This window comes from Actinia tenebrosa, unplaced genomic scaffold, assembly GCF_029948245.1.
Source record: "Actinia tenebrosa isolate PJP-AT-01 unplaced genomic scaffold, QUT_ActTen_1.0 PGA_scaffold7__59_contigs__length_16204524, whole genome shotgun sequence".
NCBI classification, from domain to species: Eukaryota; Metazoa; Cnidaria; class Anthozoa; order Actiniaria; family Actiniidae; genus Actinia; species Actinia tenebrosa.
Genome location: NW_028292584.1, coordinates 6,833,329 through 6,851,983, shown reverse-complemented (window position 1 = coordinate 6,851,983; position 18,655 = coordinate 6,833,329). Strand labels below are relative to the sequence as shown.

At 37.6% G+C, this 18,655-nt stretch overlaps 2 protein-coding genes across 3 annotated transcripts; one reads left to right on the top strand and one right to left on the bottom strand.

The window, feature by feature from the left end:
* Positions 1-71: 71 nt before the first annotated feature.
* Positions 72-6,727, bottom strand: LOC116296050 (E3 ubiquitin-protein ligase RING2). 2 transcript variants are annotated; one of them, XM_031704008.2, is made up of 13 exons: positions 6,553-6,727; positions 5,721-5,866; positions 5,308-5,357; positions 4,793-4,880; positions 4,352-4,387; positions 3,911-4,015; positions 3,161-3,296; positions 2,670-2,722; positions 2,438-2,534; positions 1,605-1,664; positions 1,420-1,502; positions 967-1,008; positions 72-798 (listed from the first exon to the last, which is right to left on the bottom strand). In XM_031704008.2, the coding sequence occupies exons 1-13, from the start codon at positions 6,599-6,601 to the stop codon at positions 739-741; spliced, it is 1,005 nt and encodes a 334-aa protein (XP_031559868.1). In that variant the 5' UTR covers positions 6,602-6,727; the 3' UTR covers positions 72-738. The 2 variants fall into 2 exon arrangements, with proteins under 2 accessions (XP_031559868.1, XP_031559876.1); XM_031704016.2 differs by having other exon boundaries at positions 1,420-1,499.
* A 445-nt stretch (positions 6,728-7,172) lies between these two features.
* On the top strand, positions 7,173-18,653 carry LOC116296069 (serine/threonine-protein kinase Nek1). The gene is made up of 15 exons (XM_031704025.2): positions 7,173-7,461; positions 8,142-8,219; positions 8,691-8,829; positions 9,473-9,508; positions 11,065-11,176; positions 11,295-11,422; positions 12,474-12,575; positions 13,124-13,203; positions 13,967-14,059; positions 14,590-14,792; positions 15,213-15,442; positions 16,071-16,119; positions 16,601-16,658; positions 17,093-17,182; positions 17,334-18,653. Exons 1-15 carry the CDS (start codon positions 7,379-7,381, stop codon positions 17,434-17,436), a joined length of 1,584 nt encoding a protein of 527 aa, XP_031559885.1. The 5' UTR covers positions 7,173-7,378; the 3' UTR covers positions 17,437-18,653.
* The last annotated feature ends 2 nt before the right edge of the window (positions 18,654-18,655 follow it).

Genomic DNA, 18,655 nt, shown 5'->3' with positions numbered 1-18,655 from the left:
AGGCCACATGGCCCTTCATACAATCCATGAACCCACTACTAGAAGACTACTAGTAATGGTTCAACTTAAAATTCAATTACATCCATTTATTCTTTTGTATTTGTTTTTTGTTTTTCATTTACTCTATTACTCATAGACCCCTTGCATGTGATGTCGTAGCAGCTCAATTTGAAAGACAAAACAAAAGAATTTCAATCTCCTGAGAATTGGAAACCCATTGCTTGTTTTCAGTAATTCCTAAGGGAGTGAAATAACAAAACACACGGCAGCCATGCTGCATGATAAAACAAAAGAATTTACTGACAATGCTTTTGTCGAATTCATCCAACATGGCGACTATGACATCATGTGCAAATGAAGAATTGTTATGTCTTCCAAGTTGAGCTGCATTCCAATGTGCCGCAATGGGTCTAAAGATATTCTATACTAATCCATTTCAAGCATTCTTAACGAGAAAGAAGGAAGGCATGTGGAGGCTTGTGCCCCTCCCTGGCCAATATTTCAGAATCATACATATACATGTATGCATGCATGTCAAGACATAGCATTACATCATTTTAGCCCCTCCCCCTCCCAATCATTACAATTACACGTAGCTCCCTCAGGCAAAACTATACTCTGCAGTCCCTGTGGCGTGAAGTATTTGGCCCAGCTTGGCCATTCTATTGAAGATAGTGTTCTTGTTTATATTTGCTGCACTTGGTCATACATTTATATTTCAAAGTAGCCATGGTTTGATTAGCTCTGTTTAGCAGCAACAGCGTAGTACATCTCCAAAGGCTTGTTTACCTTCCAGTACTAGTAAATGAGAAACAAGAAACAAGAAAACAAGAAACAAAAATGAATAACAATAATGTTTTAGGGAGAAGTTAGAGGAGGGATAGGGTGAGAAAGGAAGGAATAAGGAATAGTGAAATATAATATTTATGCATTGGATGTTTGATGATTCTTTTTGTTTTTACCAACCTTTTCATTCACATGCTCCAAGCTCATGGATCCAGCTAATTGCTAAAAAATAGGAAAAATGTAAAAATAAGATATACAGTGCGGACTCAGTGTCCCAAACATACAGGGGCAGATCCAGGGGAGGGGTGCAGGGGGTGAGCACCCCTCCCTGGTTACATGTACTTTGTGCTCCTACTTTGAAGATAACCAATTTTGTTTCTTGCCTTTGATTCTAAGGGGTGCACCCCTCCCTGGGTTAACATTGTGCGCAGCACCCCTCCCTGAACAAAATCCTGGATCAGCCCCTGACATAAGTACTCTTCTCACAGAAGTAGCACTTCCAGGATACCCCAAACCCCCTAAGAAGCAGAGAAAACCATTGGAAGGAGATAGCAAATGGTTCACAATATTATGTTGATCTACATATGTAGATACACTACAGTAATCAGTTTGTTTCCTTCACGATATACTTACAGTATACTGCCCTGGTGTGCTAGCAATATAGATGGTAAAGTTTGTATTTTCAGTTAGCGGTTCTTGGCCATTGCTGGTGCCTACTGATTTAACAAAAATAAAATAAAATAAAATAAAATAAAATAAAATAAAATAAAATAAATAGCAAGAATAAATAATTTCTTAAGTATAGATGTCTTGATTACCTTCATTTGTTTTTGATTCTAGTGCTAGTCTCATTGCCAGATACTTTGCTAAATGGTCAACTGAAATCAAGAATGTTGAATTTCAAAGGTTATTTACATGTAATTGTGACAAGTTCATTAGAGAATCACAAGTGGCATAGCAGCAATGCATTTGCTTCTCATGTCACAAAGCACTCAAGCAAGGCGCCAAGGTACATGTACTTTCAAAGGATTAAATCCAAACTTGAACCTTGCAGCCTAGACTGAATGCTTTGTGTTTGACCAATGAACCGATGTATGGGAAATTGTGGATTCCAGGTTTGATTCCTGAACTTGGCATCACATTTGAGTAGACATTAAAATGCTAGGTCTCTAGCTCCTTTGATTTAATTTTTTTTCTTGGTTCTCCAGTTTTCCTGGAAATCTCTACAAAAACCAATGTGATAGATTCCAATATGATCTGTGAGTTAGCTGTGCCCTGACCGCGATCAGCCCAGAGGTTGTTTCAGGGTTTGATCTGTGAGTCAGCCGTGCCCTGACCGCGATCAGCTCAGAGGTTGTTTCAGGGTTTGATCTGTGAGTCAGCCATGCCCTGACCGCAATCAGCCCAGAGGTTGTTTCAGGGGTCAATAAAATTTACCTTTTCATATTGATGGTTTTCACGGCAGCCATGTTGGAGGAACTTAACAAAAGAATTGCCAATGAATTCTTTTGGTATATCCTCCAACATGGCCGCCGTGTCTTTTGTTATTTAATTCTTTAATGGTTGAAAACCATCAATATGAGTATTGAGAAGCAAAAATGGGATAACCCCAATGATGGAAAATATAGTAGATTTAAAATATTTCTAATACCTGAAGCATTTGCTGTTGTCTTGATGTAACGTGTCTGTTGGGCCACTGTCTCAGGATCATGATCTTTTGGGTGTGGTTTGAACACCAGCTCTATCTCCTGTTAAAATAATTTAATAGATTTAGGTTTTTATCTTTCCAGCTATGGTTACCGTACTAATAATTCTTCCGTCCTATGAGTATGATAAGTACTCAATTGTGACAAGGCTTTTTTACCGTAGGTACTTGTACTTACACTGACGTTATCACCAGCTTCCATGTTTGCTTCGCCAGTGGAATCTACTGTGTCTGTTAAGGGTAGAAAACAAACCTTCATTTACAGGTACATGCTCTGCAGAGATAACTTTGTGCAACAAGTCTTGACATAGAGTGGGAAATAAGACAGCGAATCTTAGCTATACAGAAGCCATGCCATACTGTAACTTACCACTGTTGTAACTAAATGTAACTAGTATGCAATGTAGATGTATAAATTACTGGACGGCAAAAGGAAGCCATTCCAATGTTACAGCATGCCACTCTACAGGTATGTAATACATGCTGTATTTGTAAGAATGGGACCACATATCTCACACATATGAGAAAAAACCACTCTATCGATAGTACTATTGAATGAGGGCCACAGATTTTTTCACCAAAGGATCTTAAATGCTACCCCGATCAAACAATTAGGATTATCTACTTATACATGTATTTAATCTGTTTTATCTAGATAATTATACTTACTCTCACTTGCATCAGATTCATCAGATGTAGTCTTCATTTTTTTACGGTTTGTGGGTGTGGAAGTGTCTGTGCTGCCTGCTTCACCTGAAGTGGTCTGTGGTTGGGGTTGAGACTGGTCTTCTGATGATCGCTTTCTCTGGAATAAAAATAAATAATATAGGTCAATACTCCAGTTTTGAGTTCTCTGTTGCTCAGAGCTAGCCTTCACCTTGTGTAGAATATTCATGTGTTCCAGTTAAGATCCATGAAATTTCAAAGTGTTTGTATTGTTGAAGTTGTGCATTCTTTACTTTAATGCCAACAGTGAACACAAGGTATTTGTGAATATTTAGACACTGATATGAAGCTTAGAACCCTGCATGAATGAGTCTGTAATCAAGGAACACACTGGTAATTTGGAACTCGAAACTGGTCTATTCAAGAATAGACCACATTGTCAAGGTTGCATGAGCATCCAACTTGATGGACCACAAAACTGAAAAATGCAAATTCAGTAAAATTGAGAAGCCAGTTTTATATTTAAAGAGGAGAATAATGGATTTCATAAATTCTTATCGTTAAAAAATCATAGCAATGCATGATAACACATCTGTTCCGGTATCATGGCATGTCAAGCCCCTTAAATTTGGATGCGCATGCAACCTTGAGAAAACCGTCAATACATTATTTTATCTATGATAGCACCCATTACTGGAGAGCCCAGTTAAGAATTTGTGGTTGAAATCTTTTTGACTGGATATAATGACATACCACTCTTTGAGCTCTGTTTAATGCTTGTAACTTTAGTCCTTCTTCAATACTTGTGGTCAAGGCTTGCTGGTTATGATGCTTGTTTAGTCTCTGTAGGACTTTTTCCTAAGACGAATCAAGATATCATTCAAGCATGTCATAGAATCATTTGAAAATGTTGTAGTTGATAGAGATTGCCACAAAAATGTACAACTAACTACCAAAATCACTCAACTCTCAGCAATGTCAATCGATTATTTGATCACATTTTGAATTTCATGTGAAACATGTACATGTAAAATTAGCTTTCTATTGTGTTTGAATGTCACATGTCCTCCACATGATCATTCGGAGCTCTCCAAATGGTCAGATACAGTAAGTTAAAATTCAAAAATTGATTGATCCCCCGATTGGCGGTGCTAGCAGATAACTGACTTTGGTAGTATGGTAGTAAAGACTTACTTGGTGAGCTTCATATTCTTCTCTGTCTGGGTAAATCTAGGAGAAAAAGAAGAGAAAAAAAATCAATTGGACTGCATTAATTTTTTAATTTTATAACCCATTTAGTAGAGTACAGTACAGGCCAGAAGGGTTTTAGAGTAAAATGCGTGTGAATATTCAGGGCCGTAGCACCTATAGAGGCCAGGGGACAAGTGCCCCCCCCAGCTTTTTCCAGAAAAGGAAACAAATGTAACAGATTATGATGACTTGTTTTGTTAATTCCATTAAGTAATATCTAAGGATTCAATTGAATATTCATTTTTTTGTGATCACATGTTACGACGTGACGTTGTACCCTCCCCGTTTTTCAAGGCTCACTATGGCTCTGATATTTTGTTGTTCTTTTTATTTAAAGATATGTACATAGTGTACAACTGAATGAAGTTACTGTACAAAACATACCTTTGCGATCAGGGCATCAAAGTTTGGATCTGGTCGCAGTGACCTTTTTGACACCAATTTTTTTCTACATGTTGGACATTCTTTGTTTCTGTTCATAAGAAATAGTACAAATGCATTATTTTCTTATTAAACTTTATATTAAGTAAAGGCAAATATTTTGAGTCTGGAAACTGCTACTTAAGGACAAAAAGTAACCTTTTTTTAAAAAAACCTAAACTTTATCATGTATGTACTAACAGTGGAGTCATGCGCCACAACTTTTATCTGAATTCTTTTCTTTTTTTCATGAAATCTAATCAATCATTCATGAAACACACATTTCAAGAGAAGAAACAAACCTAACAGTAAAACTTGAATTCACGAATTATGCTCTGCACTTTGCTATTTTCACATATCCTGCACTGTATTTTAGCCAGATCACGTGTCATGCATAGCCCATGTACTAGCTTCCCTGTACGATTTTGCCATACGTATTAGTCCGTATGATATACAGTCAAGTCATCATATAAACTTACCCACTTCTCAGTGCAGTAATGATACATTCTTGGCAAAATCTGTGAAGACACTGAAATGGAATTTTGAATTGAAAATTGAATGAATTCAAATGACTCTAAAACTCTTATGACAGGTGCATGGTGACCACAACTTCAGTGCTGACATTACAGTATTGACATGTGATCCACAATACATATTTCAAGCTTGTTGTGCAAAATGCAGCTTGCAACAGAACCTTCACATCTTAACAAGTTTGTATAAGCCCCTATGTGGTACATGTGAAATTAAGTACAGTATTCTATTCTATAAGTATATGCCTGCATCCAAGGGCACACAGAGATATAAAACTTATCTTTAAGCATTTACTGCCTTCACTTTTGAAATATTTAATCAACTTATGAACACTTGAAAATAATTTTAAAAAAATACTAACCTCCTTTGTCGTCATGGTATTCTTCAGCATGTCCAGACAGATTGGACACATTAGTTCACTGTGAAGGCTACGTGGTGATATAGATATCTCTGTGTCATCTGTTATTGAGTCTTGAGGAGTGCGATGAAGCTCATATAGACTAAGTTCTGTGAATGTGAAATCAAAGTGTTACAGTAAGTGCTTTAAATGTAGTGGTAAATTTAGTGTGTGTGGAACTAGCCTTCAAATGCCTTTGATACCCTGAAATAATTACAAGTTTTTTTTATAGCTTTCCAAGAATCTAAAAAAAAAAGGTAATTGGAATATGATTGTCAATTTATGGGGACTAACTTTCTGATTTTATTGAAAATGTGAGAGAATGAAACAGAAAATACTACATGTATAACTGACAGACAAAGATATAATTTTGTTTTACCAAAAAGGGAATTGAAATTAAAGTAACAAATTAGAAACCTTATGAATTCCCTTCGTTATCAATCTCAAATTATGCTATTAAATACGAGACAACAATGTTCAGGCAAATATACAGACATATTTTTGTCAGGAAACGTGTTTTGTCTATAGATGAAATGAAGACAACAAAGCGCCTGTCCTTTCACAATAGAGGTATTAAAAACCTTTGAACAAAAAATGTTAAAGAATAAAAACATACCAGCGAGAAAGATTATGATATGTGGTCGAAAATGTAATATATGAACTTCATATTAAATAAAAAGCGTTACATCAAAACGATTTAACATCCAGGTTGACATGCGACCTTCCATTTTTGATCTCACAGTCTGTCATAAAGTTCAACATTCTACGATTTAAAATCATAATTCTTTTGCCTTACCCCACGACTTTGGCTGTGGAACTTGAGGTCCTGATGTTTGTACTGACATACTGGCTGTTTTGTATGGCAATATAAAGGGTATTCTAGTAGTTATTTATGGTTAAATGGAGAGAGAAAATTTCTTATGACCTTCCGACTTTATTCTTGATATCCTATCCCATCGTGCATGGCGAGATGATGATTTTAATCCACAGGTAGCCCAATTTATTTTTCAACAAAAAGTCTCGAGAAAAAATGAATTTAAAAAAAAAAAAAAAAAAAAAAAAAGAAATCGAAAGGTTATAGTTTATTTTTACATTAAAAAGTGTTTTGATCTGAACCCCATGCATGAAGTTAACGTGTCGTATCGAAAGGAGCGCGCAGTTGAGTACTTTCAGCGTTGTGGATGCCTGTTTCTTTTCCACCGTATAAAGATATCAAAATCCAAGTATAATAAAGAAAGATTTTATCAAGTTCTACATTTTCCTTTTTATTTGTTTCAATTATTTGCTAGAATTTGTGTAAAAAAATTTTCACTTTTGACTTATGATTTTATAATCAAAGATTAATCAAATATCGATTGGTTATCGATTTCTCGTAGGCCTGGTTACCAGATAGCTTTTATTTTTGAAGTCGTAGGGAATCATTTTTGTTTTGTTTTAAAAGAATTATAGCAAAAGTGTCTACTATTTGGTGCCCAAACATGGCAAAAAGCGTTCCAAATACATCATATTTTACCTATAAACTATAATTCCTTAAGCTAATGGCTTAATTTTAAAGTAATTATAAATGTATATGAGATTTATATAATCTCTAAGTTCTGCATGTCATAAACAAAATTTCTGTCATGGAACGGTATGAAGTAGTTAAAGTTCTTGGGGCTGGTGGCGGAGGTAAAGTGCTTCTGGCAAAGGAAAAAGAGTCCGGAAAGTAAGTGTTTTGTTTTAGGGATAGCTTTTCTTCTGTACTTTTTGAGAATACGCGTACCTATTATTATTATTAAGCTTATAATGTTTGATTGTACACACTCAGTCTGATATTTTTAAGACGGTACAATCCACTTAATCTTATTTATCTCTTAGTTCGAAATCCTCTCTTAGAACTTCTTCACAAATTCTTTGAGACTGTGAATTCTATTTTACTTTAATACACTAATCAATATATATACTTGTCCAACCAAAAAGTCTCTATACTGTACCCCTCCATCCCACACCAGAAGTACTTAGGCTGTGTTCATAATGTATGGCAGGAAGGGGATTTCCAATACCCCCTCAATTTCACCTGCCCCCCTCCCCCTCTGGCATGCATTATGAACACAGCCTTATGCCCAGGCACCTCTATTAGCAGACTGCTGGAAATTCATTGTAGACTATAGTACTCAATAGATATGTCTTAGGAATTATTAGAAATTATCAATAAACCCCCTACAGCATGTCAGAATGCAGATTAACCTGGAGGACATAACAATAGGTTACCGATTCTCAGGAGATTGAAATTCTTTTGTTTTTTCCTTCAATTTGAGCTGCTTTGATGTCACATACAATGGATCTATAACATAGAAGTGAGATTTACAGTAATATTAATTGGAGAAAACTTATTTTGCTTTAAAGACATGTTGCCATAAAAGAGATAACTTTAGACCCCAGAAAGAAGACAAAAACTAAAGAAGCAGTACAAAAAGAAGCAAAGTAAGTTAGCATTATCAACTACAATCGACAAACATGCACCTGTCAATAGTAACAGTAGTACACTCACCTATTACCTTTAGGGTCTCAGGTTCGATTCCTGGACTCAACATCACTTTGTCTTGTGAATAGAGTTTGTTAGGTCTCTCCCTTAATTTGAGGATTTCTTTTAATATTTCTATTCCTATTGAAATATCTTGTACTGTAAATGCTTCTCAGAGTGGACACAATATTTCCCAAAGGGTACAGCAAACATCATACTGACATTTTCATAAACATGCAACCTTGGTAGCTGCCAGCTACACCCTAAAATGTAGTTTTTTGCTGCTGTCAATAAAAAATAATCAGTCAGTACCTTTCAAATTTTTGACTGGCGGCATCGAAAAACTGCCAAGTTTCAGCATGAAGCTCACAGCAACCAAGTTCACATGTTTATGAAAACCGCAGTAACTAACTTTAAAATAAAATTCACAGAATTTTGGCATCGTTAAAGCATCCTCATGTTGTGAGTATGCTGGAGTCATTCTTAGATGACCAGGAAGAGCAGCTTTTCATTGTACAGGACTTTTGTGATGGTGGCACACTGGAGGATTGTATTAAATCTGCTAAATCTGTGAGTGCCAAAAATTCTTAATAATATAATACAGCTATTTCAAAAGAGGCTTGCAAAGGTTTTGTTGTATATTGTAAATGCACCATGGGTGATGTGAATGGAATCAGCAAATTTAGGTCAAGCACAACAATATGGATTTTTAAAATTTTTATTTTCAAAAGCTGTTGATAACATCTTAAAACTCCTTAGTCAGATATATTATCAAATATAGGGTTTGTTTATATACAGTATCTTAATTGATTGGCTTGAGTTTGGCTTATTTGGAATTCTTTGTTTTTATTATTGATTAACTTTGTAAAAAAAACACCTCTGCGGCTTGAGCGTACTGTTGTCCCACATGACCACTTGTCATTCCCTTGAGAATGAGATTCTTTGTTGGAGTTGTATTCATATTTCATTTTCATGTGCAACTGAGCGCAACCATTAAACAAAGAAAGGATACTCTAGGGAATGACACATGGTCTTAAATGGGACAACATTACACCCGAGCCAAGAAGGTCTTGGAAGTGGTTGATATTGGATAGTTTGTCTACACTGTAAGGATAGAAACAAAAGTTTCCAGAAAAAATTGTAACACAAATATAGTAAATAACTTATAAAAATCCTTAAAAAATTTAAATTTTGGATTTATTTATTCTTTCAGAAAAATACACTTATTTCAGAAAGTCAGGTCATGCAGGTAATTATACACTGTATCTTGTACAAATGTAAAAATAAAAAAAGCATTGCTTTGCAGTGTACAATTTGTCATAATACAATTGCCCTATAACGCTATGACGTCACATCAAAACAATCTGTTGTTTTAACGCTAAGGATCATGGTCGCCAGAGGGGGCAAAATAGGGGCAAAACGAATTAAATCACAATAAAAAATGGTTAATTAGACGGGGAAAGGTGATAACAGATAAATGTTGTACTAAATATCTCGAACGAAAGAAAATTTTGCCTAAATTCCTATCACTCTTGCCAATGTAAACAAGCTGTGAGGTCATAATGATATAGGTCAGTTATTATTCTACTGTTTTTTTTAAGCTTTGGTGTTCATTAAAATAATCAGAGACAACAATCAAATGAAAGTACAGAAACTACTGAACACATCACATCTAACTTAGAGCTAGAGTAAGCCTAAAGAAAACTTACAATAGGAAATTGTTTGGAACACCTGGTCCTTACAGTGCGGCTACGCCAACCAAGGCCACCCAGTCAAATTTTCACACAAACTAGCCAATCACGATTGAGTATTTAAGCAATAGAATCGGTACAAATAATTCTTACATTTTTTCTTTTAAAAGCATATATTTTACTTTAGTATATTAGTGTGTGTATGATCAGGAGTGAACAAAAAGCAGTTTAAATCCAGAATTCATCTGTTATTTGGCATCAAAAAATCTGATTTGTGAATTTAATTGAAAATTTGTTTGGGTGGCCTTGGTACAGCTGTAGTTGCACTGTAAATCAGTAATTTATTAAAGTACCACTGAAGGACACCCAGGGCTCAAAATAAGCACTAGCAAGGACAGTAAATAGCAAGCACCAAGGCTTTTATTGACTTTGCTGGTTGAAAAAAGATCTACTAGCAAATATTTGCAAGTAAATGTTTCCTGGATCTGTACAATTTTTTCATATTAACATAGTTAATGGAGCGGAATGGTTTGGAAACTCCTTAGAACAAAGCTATTGTTTTGCGTTTGATGTTGAACCATACCATCACGTGATATTGATGGTGCACAATGAACCAAAGCAAGTATGGCTGAAAATACTCATTTCATTATTATTTTCATGTATGAACGTTTTGAAAGTAAAAACTTTCATATGATGACCACAAACTATGCGGATAAATATTTCTGCGCAGATACAGTAAGTTACTGGATGATAAATAAGAAAGCATGAAGAAAGGCAATTTCCTTTTCAATAAATAATTTGTATTAATCATATAGGATTAATTAACAAATAATAAGTATTTTAGAACGATTTTTAAGGGTAAAAAACTTCTATATTCCTGAATACTATGAACAAATGGAGAAACTTTTCCTTCACTGTGCACTGTCAACGTCATATAACAATGGATAAAGTCGAACAAAAACATAGAACAATAGGTTTCCCAACCATTCCGCTCCATTAACTATGATATTAAGAAATAGAAATTCAGGTTTGAGCCCTGACACCTTCCTGTATTCGTATTTACTGTAAGGTTTATCTATATGTGAATATGTATTTTGGTTTGGTTTGGTTTTAGTGGTTTGTACAAATAACTATGGCAGTTCACCACATCCATGCTAACAAAATTCTGCACAGAGATCTCAAGACTCAGAATGTTTTCCTGACAAAGAAAGGAGTGGCAAAGATAGGTACAAGGAATAAACTCACTTCACTTTATTAATCATTGTTATCATCAACATGACATCATCATCATCGTCATGACATCATCTTTATTATAACAATAACCTCTTTTTCCAATTTCCTTAGGAGATTTTGGTATAGCTCGTACAATGGATAGTACAATAGATATGGCACAAACTTGTTGTGGGACCCCCTGTTACCTCAGTCCAGAACTCTGCCAAGACATGCCTTACAGTTCAAAGAATGATGTGTGGGTGAGTGAGTGTAACTTCAGGTGTATCCTAACCAGCAATTGCATAATACCATGTGAGGGAGGGAGTTTAGTTTGCTTGATAGGGGAGGGAGCATTGCTTGGTGTTGGAGGAAGCTTTACTTGTTAAGGGAGGAAACATTGCTAGGTGAGGGAGGGAGCATTGCTTGGTGTGGGAGGAAGCTTCGCTTGATACCAGAGGGAGCATCGCTTGGTGTGAGATGAAGCTTTGCCTATTGTGGGAGGGAACTTTGCTTGATGTGGGAGGGAGCCTTTCTAGGTTAGGGAGGAAGCCTTGCTTGGTGTGGGATGCAGCCTTGATAGGTGAGCAAGGGAGACTAGCTTGGTGTGGGAGCATTGCTTGGTGTGGGAGGGAGCTTGCTTGGTGTGGGAGGGAGCTTTGCTTGATGTGGGAAGGAGCTTGCTTGGTGTGGGAAGGAGCATTGCTTGGTGTGGGAGGGAGCTTGCTTGAAGTGGGAATGAGCTTTGCTTGGTGTGGGAAGGAGCTTGCTTGGAGTGGGAGGGAGCTTTGCTTGGTGTGGGAAGGAGCTTTGCTTGGTGTGGAAAAGAGCTTGCTTGGTGTGGGAAGGAACTTGCTTGGTGAGGGAAGGAAATATAATATACAAAGAATTAAAAGAAGAAGAGTAGAGGAAGCTACAAAAATAGAAATGCACCTGATTGTTTTAGAATATGTGAAGGTTGTAGAATCTAGAATTTTTCTCTCATACATAATCATTTGGTTGAGAACATAATGATGTTGATAAAAGTAATAAATGATATTAAATGGGATTAATAGCAATGGTTCCACAGAGTCACTCTTCATCCACTGAATTCCTTTTAAAATTTAAAAGTTGAGTTTTGCAGAGGGAGAAAAATTGAAAAAACCAGAGAAAAACCCTTGAAGCACAGGAGGGAACCACCAAACAACTTTACACCAAGCCCTGCTGCACTTAAACCAGGGTCCCATTGGTGAGAGTCAAGCTCTCTCACCTCAATACAGCCTGTGCCTAACAGTAAGAATATATTGATATAAAAACTCATGGTTTCTTTTTCAGAGCCTGGGCTGCCTACTTTATGAATTGTGTGCCTTGAAATTTGCATTTGATGCTAACAATATTGTTAACTTGTTTTACAAGATCGTTAAAGGCGAACCAGAGGTTAGTCATCTCATTTGTAATCATCAGGCCATAATGAAGAAATAGAAAACGCGCGCACGTGCTGTGTGCAGTTATAAAGCACGCAGGGGTTGGCAGAACACGAGAGAAGTGTTAGGAGGAGCAGAACGCATAGCGGGGTGCTTCTCTACACTTTTCGAGAGTTCTGCCAATCCCCAAGTGCTTTATAACTTCACAACGTACAGCAAGTTTTTTATTTCTTTTATAAAATGCAAATTACAATAACTGTTATTTTAGATAGGAATGACGCAACTGAAAGCGCGTGCGTGTGCAGCGTGCTCTCATAAAGCACGCTCACAACCAATCAGAACGCGAGATTTTTAATTATCACTCCCTCCACCATCACTTTTCCCTCTACCACTCCAGAAAGAATTCAGCTTTACACCCATTCCCCCGCTCTCAAGCAAACTTCACTTACGAAAAATCCCAGGATTCCAGAAATATATTTCTAATGCACCCCAAGAAGAAATTTACAAAGAACCCTCTAGTATTACAGTGTAAGCAACCTTTCTGCCTTCTTTCATTGTCAGGAAATCCCAAAGCAGTATTCACAATTTCTTCGTGAATTGATTTGTCAAATGCTGGCCAAAAAGCCCGAGGAACGACCAAGGTATGCCATGAAGTAAAAAAACCTATGAAATCATGAGGGAAAGAGGTTTGGATTATTGGCTGGGGATAATAGATGGAAAAAGAGTTGACGAACAAATGGAAATGGCTGTACAATCAAACAGCACTAAAAATAAGGAAAAGAAAACCGAATTAAAGAGAAAAAAATATTTAATCATTCTTGTAATATTCATCGTTAGAAATAGAGATGAGGCGGTAAGCCGTGTTGGATGGGCTCGGAAATCATATAAGGACATGCGTAATAGGTAAATTACGAGCTGAAACAGCTGTCCACGGTTTCTAGTTGAGCTGGCTCATTTTTTACGCGATTTGTAGATGTGAAAGGCCCTTTAGCCCTCTTCTTCAGTCGTTTCATACAATGCTCGTAATTTACCTATTACGCATGTTCTTATAGTGCAGTTTTCGTATGACTGTGAAAAGCTCAGTGCCGTAAGCGTTACGTGCCGTGACCGTGATACTTTCTAGAATTTTAATTGCCGGGCTGATTGTTTTCCCGCGCGATATGATTGATCTAAAAGTGCAATGATCTTGGCGTGACCGTGTCCGCGCCGTGTTCATGCCATGTTCCGGGTATTTGATTGGATGGAGAGTAAATTCTCATGCAATGTGATTTGTCTGGCGTATCCCTTGCTGTGTCACGATCGTGTTCGTGCCGTGAACTTTTCACAGTCATACGAAAACTGCACTATCGTTATAAATAATAAAGTACATGTCTATAGATTTCTTTTTTGCTTTGATATTAATAGTGCTGGAGCCATCTTAAACACCCCGTATGTTCAAGACCATCTAAGATTGTTTATCAAGGAAAAGGAGAATTTACAAGAGGCGTTACTCGCAAGGTACACCGTATATTGACATTCTCTATATGTATACTCTATATGTGCTGCCGAGTCCTGGGCCCGGTTGCATAAAGCTCTCTTAAGATAAGAGCATCCGTAAGTATTGTTCCAAAACAATAGGCCATTGTACTAAGACAATACTTACGAGTGTTTTTTAAAAAGCTTTTTTATCTTAAGAGAGCTTTATGCAACTGGGCCCAGGAATCGAACCCAACCCCAAAGGAGAGAGGCGATACGCCACCCTTCAAGAAAATGACCCTTAAGTTACGTCACTAATTGTATTAGTGCCATCATTCCCCTGAACTGCGCGAATTTTTTGGCTAAACCACAATTTTTCAAACTTATAAAAAATCAAGAAAATGTCCAATCATAAAAATTCCTTCGAAAATGAAGTTTTGACATTCTCTACTTTTTGCCAAAAAAAAAAAAAAAAAAAAAAAAAAAAAAAAAAAAAAAAAGGGAAAAACGAAGGCCTACAGGCACTTTAATGATTGCTGTATTAGATTTTTGGTGTTTCTTCACTTTCTTAGAAATCACCTCAAGTCAACAGGACTTCTATCAAAAGCAATTACCCAAGATCCGCAGCGGTCATCATCAGCAGTGGGATCCAGGCTCACTCCAGATTTCAGCAAAATAAGCAAACAACGTTCAAATTCTGCCACTCCGACAAAAAACGTTCCTATGGCAACAGATGACGTCAAACATGATGAACAAAATGACTTGGCAGGCGGCGGTATGTAAGTTCTCAAATATGAGAGCCCAGGATATGAGTCGACAGCTATTTCAAAAACAATTGGTGAAGGTTTTGGTACATGTAATCCAAGATTTTTCTTTAAAAAAATGAATTTTATCGATACCTTGAAACAGCCTCTGGGCTGATCAAAATCAAGGCACGAATTTGGGTTTGTTTGCAGAAGGAGGAGAACAAAAAAACCTGGAGAAAAACCCTTGTGTTAATCTAGGGAGAGAACGCATAAAAACTCACATGTGATCCCGTGTGTCCAGGAATCAAACACTTGATTAAGAACCCCTTGATTCCCACAAACTTATTAACTTAAAAACTTTTTTTTTTGCAGTTGATGCTTGGTGAAACTAAGGTTGTAAGAGAGAAAAACAAACAACGATAATAACTCACCATTATCTTTTTCCTTAGGCCAAAACAGAGATGAGCAGGTTGACAGTGATTACTCGGACGATTTTGATGAACTAGCCGAAGAAGAGGCCTCTTACTCTGATGACTTCGAGGAAGATACGGCTTTAAACGGGACACAGAAAAAGCCTATGGGAGCTTCCTCGAGTCCCTCGGGACTCGGAGACGCCGAAGGCAGTAATGATGACATCGAATACCCGGATGACTTCGAGGAAGATTCGGATGAGGAAGAGGTTAGGTTGATCAAAGGTTCACCGTGCGCGTTAGGCTAAGATCAAACGTCAAACTTCACATGAGCCGAACCTAATGACATCAAAGAAGACCCACCTTGTTATCCGTTGTTTTAATTAGGTTCGGCTCATAAGAGCCATTGTTTATTGCGTTTCTTTATTAGATTATAATCTAGACGACTGGAAGTTAAATAAAAGCCTTACCCCTGGTAGCCCTGCCCCATTTCACCCACTTTGAAAATACAGACAATCAAAATGCAGGAAAGCCGTTATATGTTCTGCGTATTCCACGGTTCCTTCCCATTCGAAATTGCGGTGTTTTTAATTTTTTGACTAAATACTTGGTAATTTTCAATGTTCTGAGATTAAATACTTCTGCCATGCTTTTTATGATATACCATGGAATATCCTACCCGTCACTTGTATTTTCTTAGTAAACACACCCTCCTGAAGGCTGGTGTGTATAAAAGAAAAAAAAGTGTGCCTCATGCCTCCATGGTATTCCACTCTAAACCATTATATAACTAGAATAAAGTGTGAGTTAACAGTGCGTTAATCATAAAGAGAGTGGAAAAACGGCATGTCGTATATCTTGGTATCAGTTTATTTATCTATTCTTAATCGTTTCTAGGTTTTGGACGACATTTTGGCCAACGCGAGAGCTGCACAGGAAGCCAAAGGTAAATAGACCTAATCGGCTAACTTGTTGCTATGTACGTTACCACCCAATTCAAACCTTCTGGGAATAGAAGCGTTTGTCTCTACGAATTTAACTGTGAAACCAAAATATAACCAACAATGAAACTTACTCCCATGTGGTTTGAATTGGGTGGAAACGTTTATAGCAACACATTAGCCGATTAGGTCTATAGTCAGACTTCTGTTCTTTGTTTACTTTAATGAAATAATTGAGATATAACGCGCGCGCTGATTGGCTTATTACCGTGTTTATAATAGAGGACAGAGACACGCTCGCTCAAAAATATTTCATAAAAGCAATAGAAACCTGCTGCTTATGTCTCTGTAATGTGATATAAACGCGCGGGAAGCTGTTATCTCTTGCTCTACAGCCCCCAGCGTGTTTAACGGTACAAAAACATGCGCGCTTCTCGTATTCCTTAAATTAAGTTTATAAAAATGTCTCTTGTTGTATTTCTTCAGAGGAAGATGTTGTTGAAGACAGTTTTGAGCCTGGGTCCCGCCGGCAACGTCTAAAAGAGTAAGTTTTCATTTGAATTGGAACAGTTAAGAAAATGAATTTCCCTATCAACGGTATACTTATGAAATAAAAAGCGTACAAATTAAAGAAGAAAAAAAAACGTTTTACCGCATGAAAGTGCTAATTCAACGAGCGCGGAAAAAGAAATAACGAGATCACTTCAGATACTTTCATCTTAATGGCATTTTGAACAATAAGAGTGCGCGTAGATGCTTGCTTTTATTATAATATGGCAAAGTAATTTTACGCGCTATGATTGGCCAATTTGCGATTTTATCCACTTTGCGCGCTACACGCTTGGGTCATAAGGCAGTGAAAAAAACACTGTCCATAAGTTACGTTACGAACCTCGCACTCTGTTAATAAGGGCTATATATTTACCGAAGCGCGGGCCATGACCAATACTCATAACACAGTTCATCCTTTTGCTTTAGACAAGTGATCGGTGCGTTAGGAGAGGAAGTCTTCGAGCAAGTCTGTGGACAACTGGAAAACCAAAGCATTGAAAAGACCTTGGCAGAGGGGTAAGTCGCATACCGGGTAGCCCCACCCCTCCGCCTCTTAATCAGGCCCAATGAGAAAACAATAGTTTTGACCTTATCCCTATTACAGCTAATATTCACCAATGCACCCACCAAAATAGTAGATTAATATGTCTTTTTCTTGTCTTGCTAGACCTGAGTTCGAAAAGGTTCAATCAGGATCCAGCATGTTGGAGACATGTTACCTCGTTAATGAATTATTCATTGATAGTGCACGACCGAACAAGGAGAGCTAGCTGCGTGGCAATAGAATGCATACATCCATACATCAAATAGTATTGTGGGGTTAGTGATAATATAGGTGAAGATCTTTAGGTAAAGCAAGAAAAAAAGATGGGAATTGGGACGGCATTTTCTCATTTCCTAGCCTCCTGCTTTTGCCTTCTAAATTGAGGAGTCAAGGTTGGCGTATAGCGGTAGTACGCTCACTTCTCACCTCTGGGGCCTTGGCTTCGATTCTTAGACTCGGTATCTCTTATGAGTGGAGTTCTTCTTTTCTCGCCGGTTTTCCCCCTCCGCAAAACCAAACACGCTAAATTCTAATTTGACTTGTGAGTTAGCCGTACCCAGACTTATATCAGACCAGAGGTTGTTTCAGGGTTCGATCTGTGAGTTAGCCATGCCCAGTCTTAGATCAGACCAGAGGTTGTTTCAGGGTTCGATATGTGAGTTAGCCGTGCCCAGACTTTGATCAGCCCAGAGGTTGTTTCAGGGTTCAATTTGTGAGTTAGCCGTGCCCTGACTTAGACCAGCCCAGAGGTTGTTTCAGGGTTCTATCTGTGAGTTAGCCATGCCCAGACTTGGATCAGCCCAGAGGTTGTTTCAGGGCCGGTTTGATCTGTGATTTAGCCATGCCCTGACTTAGATCGCCTGCAGAGCAGGCGTTCTTTTGATGGGTTTGAGAGGAAGAATCGGGGTTTTGGGGTTCCTGTTTGGACCAAGGGCCCGCGAGAAAAATGGGACCTAGCAAAAAAAAAAAAAAAAAAGGGAGGTTTCAGGGTTCATTCTGTGAATTAGCCATGGTTGGTGGAGGTTTCAGGGTATGGATAAGATTTTGTAGTTCTTTGTTTTTAAAGATTTTAAATCGCTACCCACGCAAATGAAGGCGCAAGTAAAATGAGACTTGACAAGACTGAAACTGCTTGTCTTCGCTAATCATCACTGGCGCAGCTCAACGGGGTCGAACTGAAAGCATGTGAAGGCGCCTTTGGCAGTCGCTATACAGTTCATGTATATGACCCAATAGCACATCGGTTTGAATTAGTTGGGGTTGATTTTGAGAGGAGGGAGGAAAAAAGCAGGAGAGTGTAGGTTTGTTGTGTTGTAGTTATGACACCCGTTCAGTATTCCATGTCGTGCAGCAAATGGTTTGAAGATCGGCAGCTGCTAGTTTTTTAAGAAGCGTCAAAACCTCGCGACGCTAAAAATAAAGTATTTTATGACTCTAAAATAAGT

Coding starts and splice junctions, on each gene's coding strand:
- LOC116296069 (XM_031704025.2), top strand. CDS start 7,379: ATGGAACGGTATGAAGTAGTTAAAGTTCTTGGGGCTGGTGGCGGAGGT. Junction 11,423..12,473: donor GTTCAAAGAATGATGTGTGG/GTGAGTGAGTGT, acceptor TTTCTTTTTCAG/AGCCTGGGCTGCCTACTTTA. Junction 13,204..13,966: donor AAGCCCGAGGAACGACCAAG/GTATGCCATGAA, acceptor TGATATTAATAG/TGCTGGAGCCATCTTAAACA.
- LOC116296050 (XM_031704008.2), bottom strand. CDS start 6,601: ATGTCAGTACAAACATCAGGACCTCAAGTTCCACAGCCAAAGTCGTGG. Junction 4,881..5,307: donor ATTACTGCACTGAGAAGTGG/GTAAGTTTATAT, acceptor TCTTATGAACAG/AAACAAAGAATGTCCAACAT. Junction 1,503..1,604: donor AGAATCAAAAACAAATGAAG/GTAATCAAGACA, acceptor TTGTTAAATCAG/TAGGCACCAGCAATGGCCAA.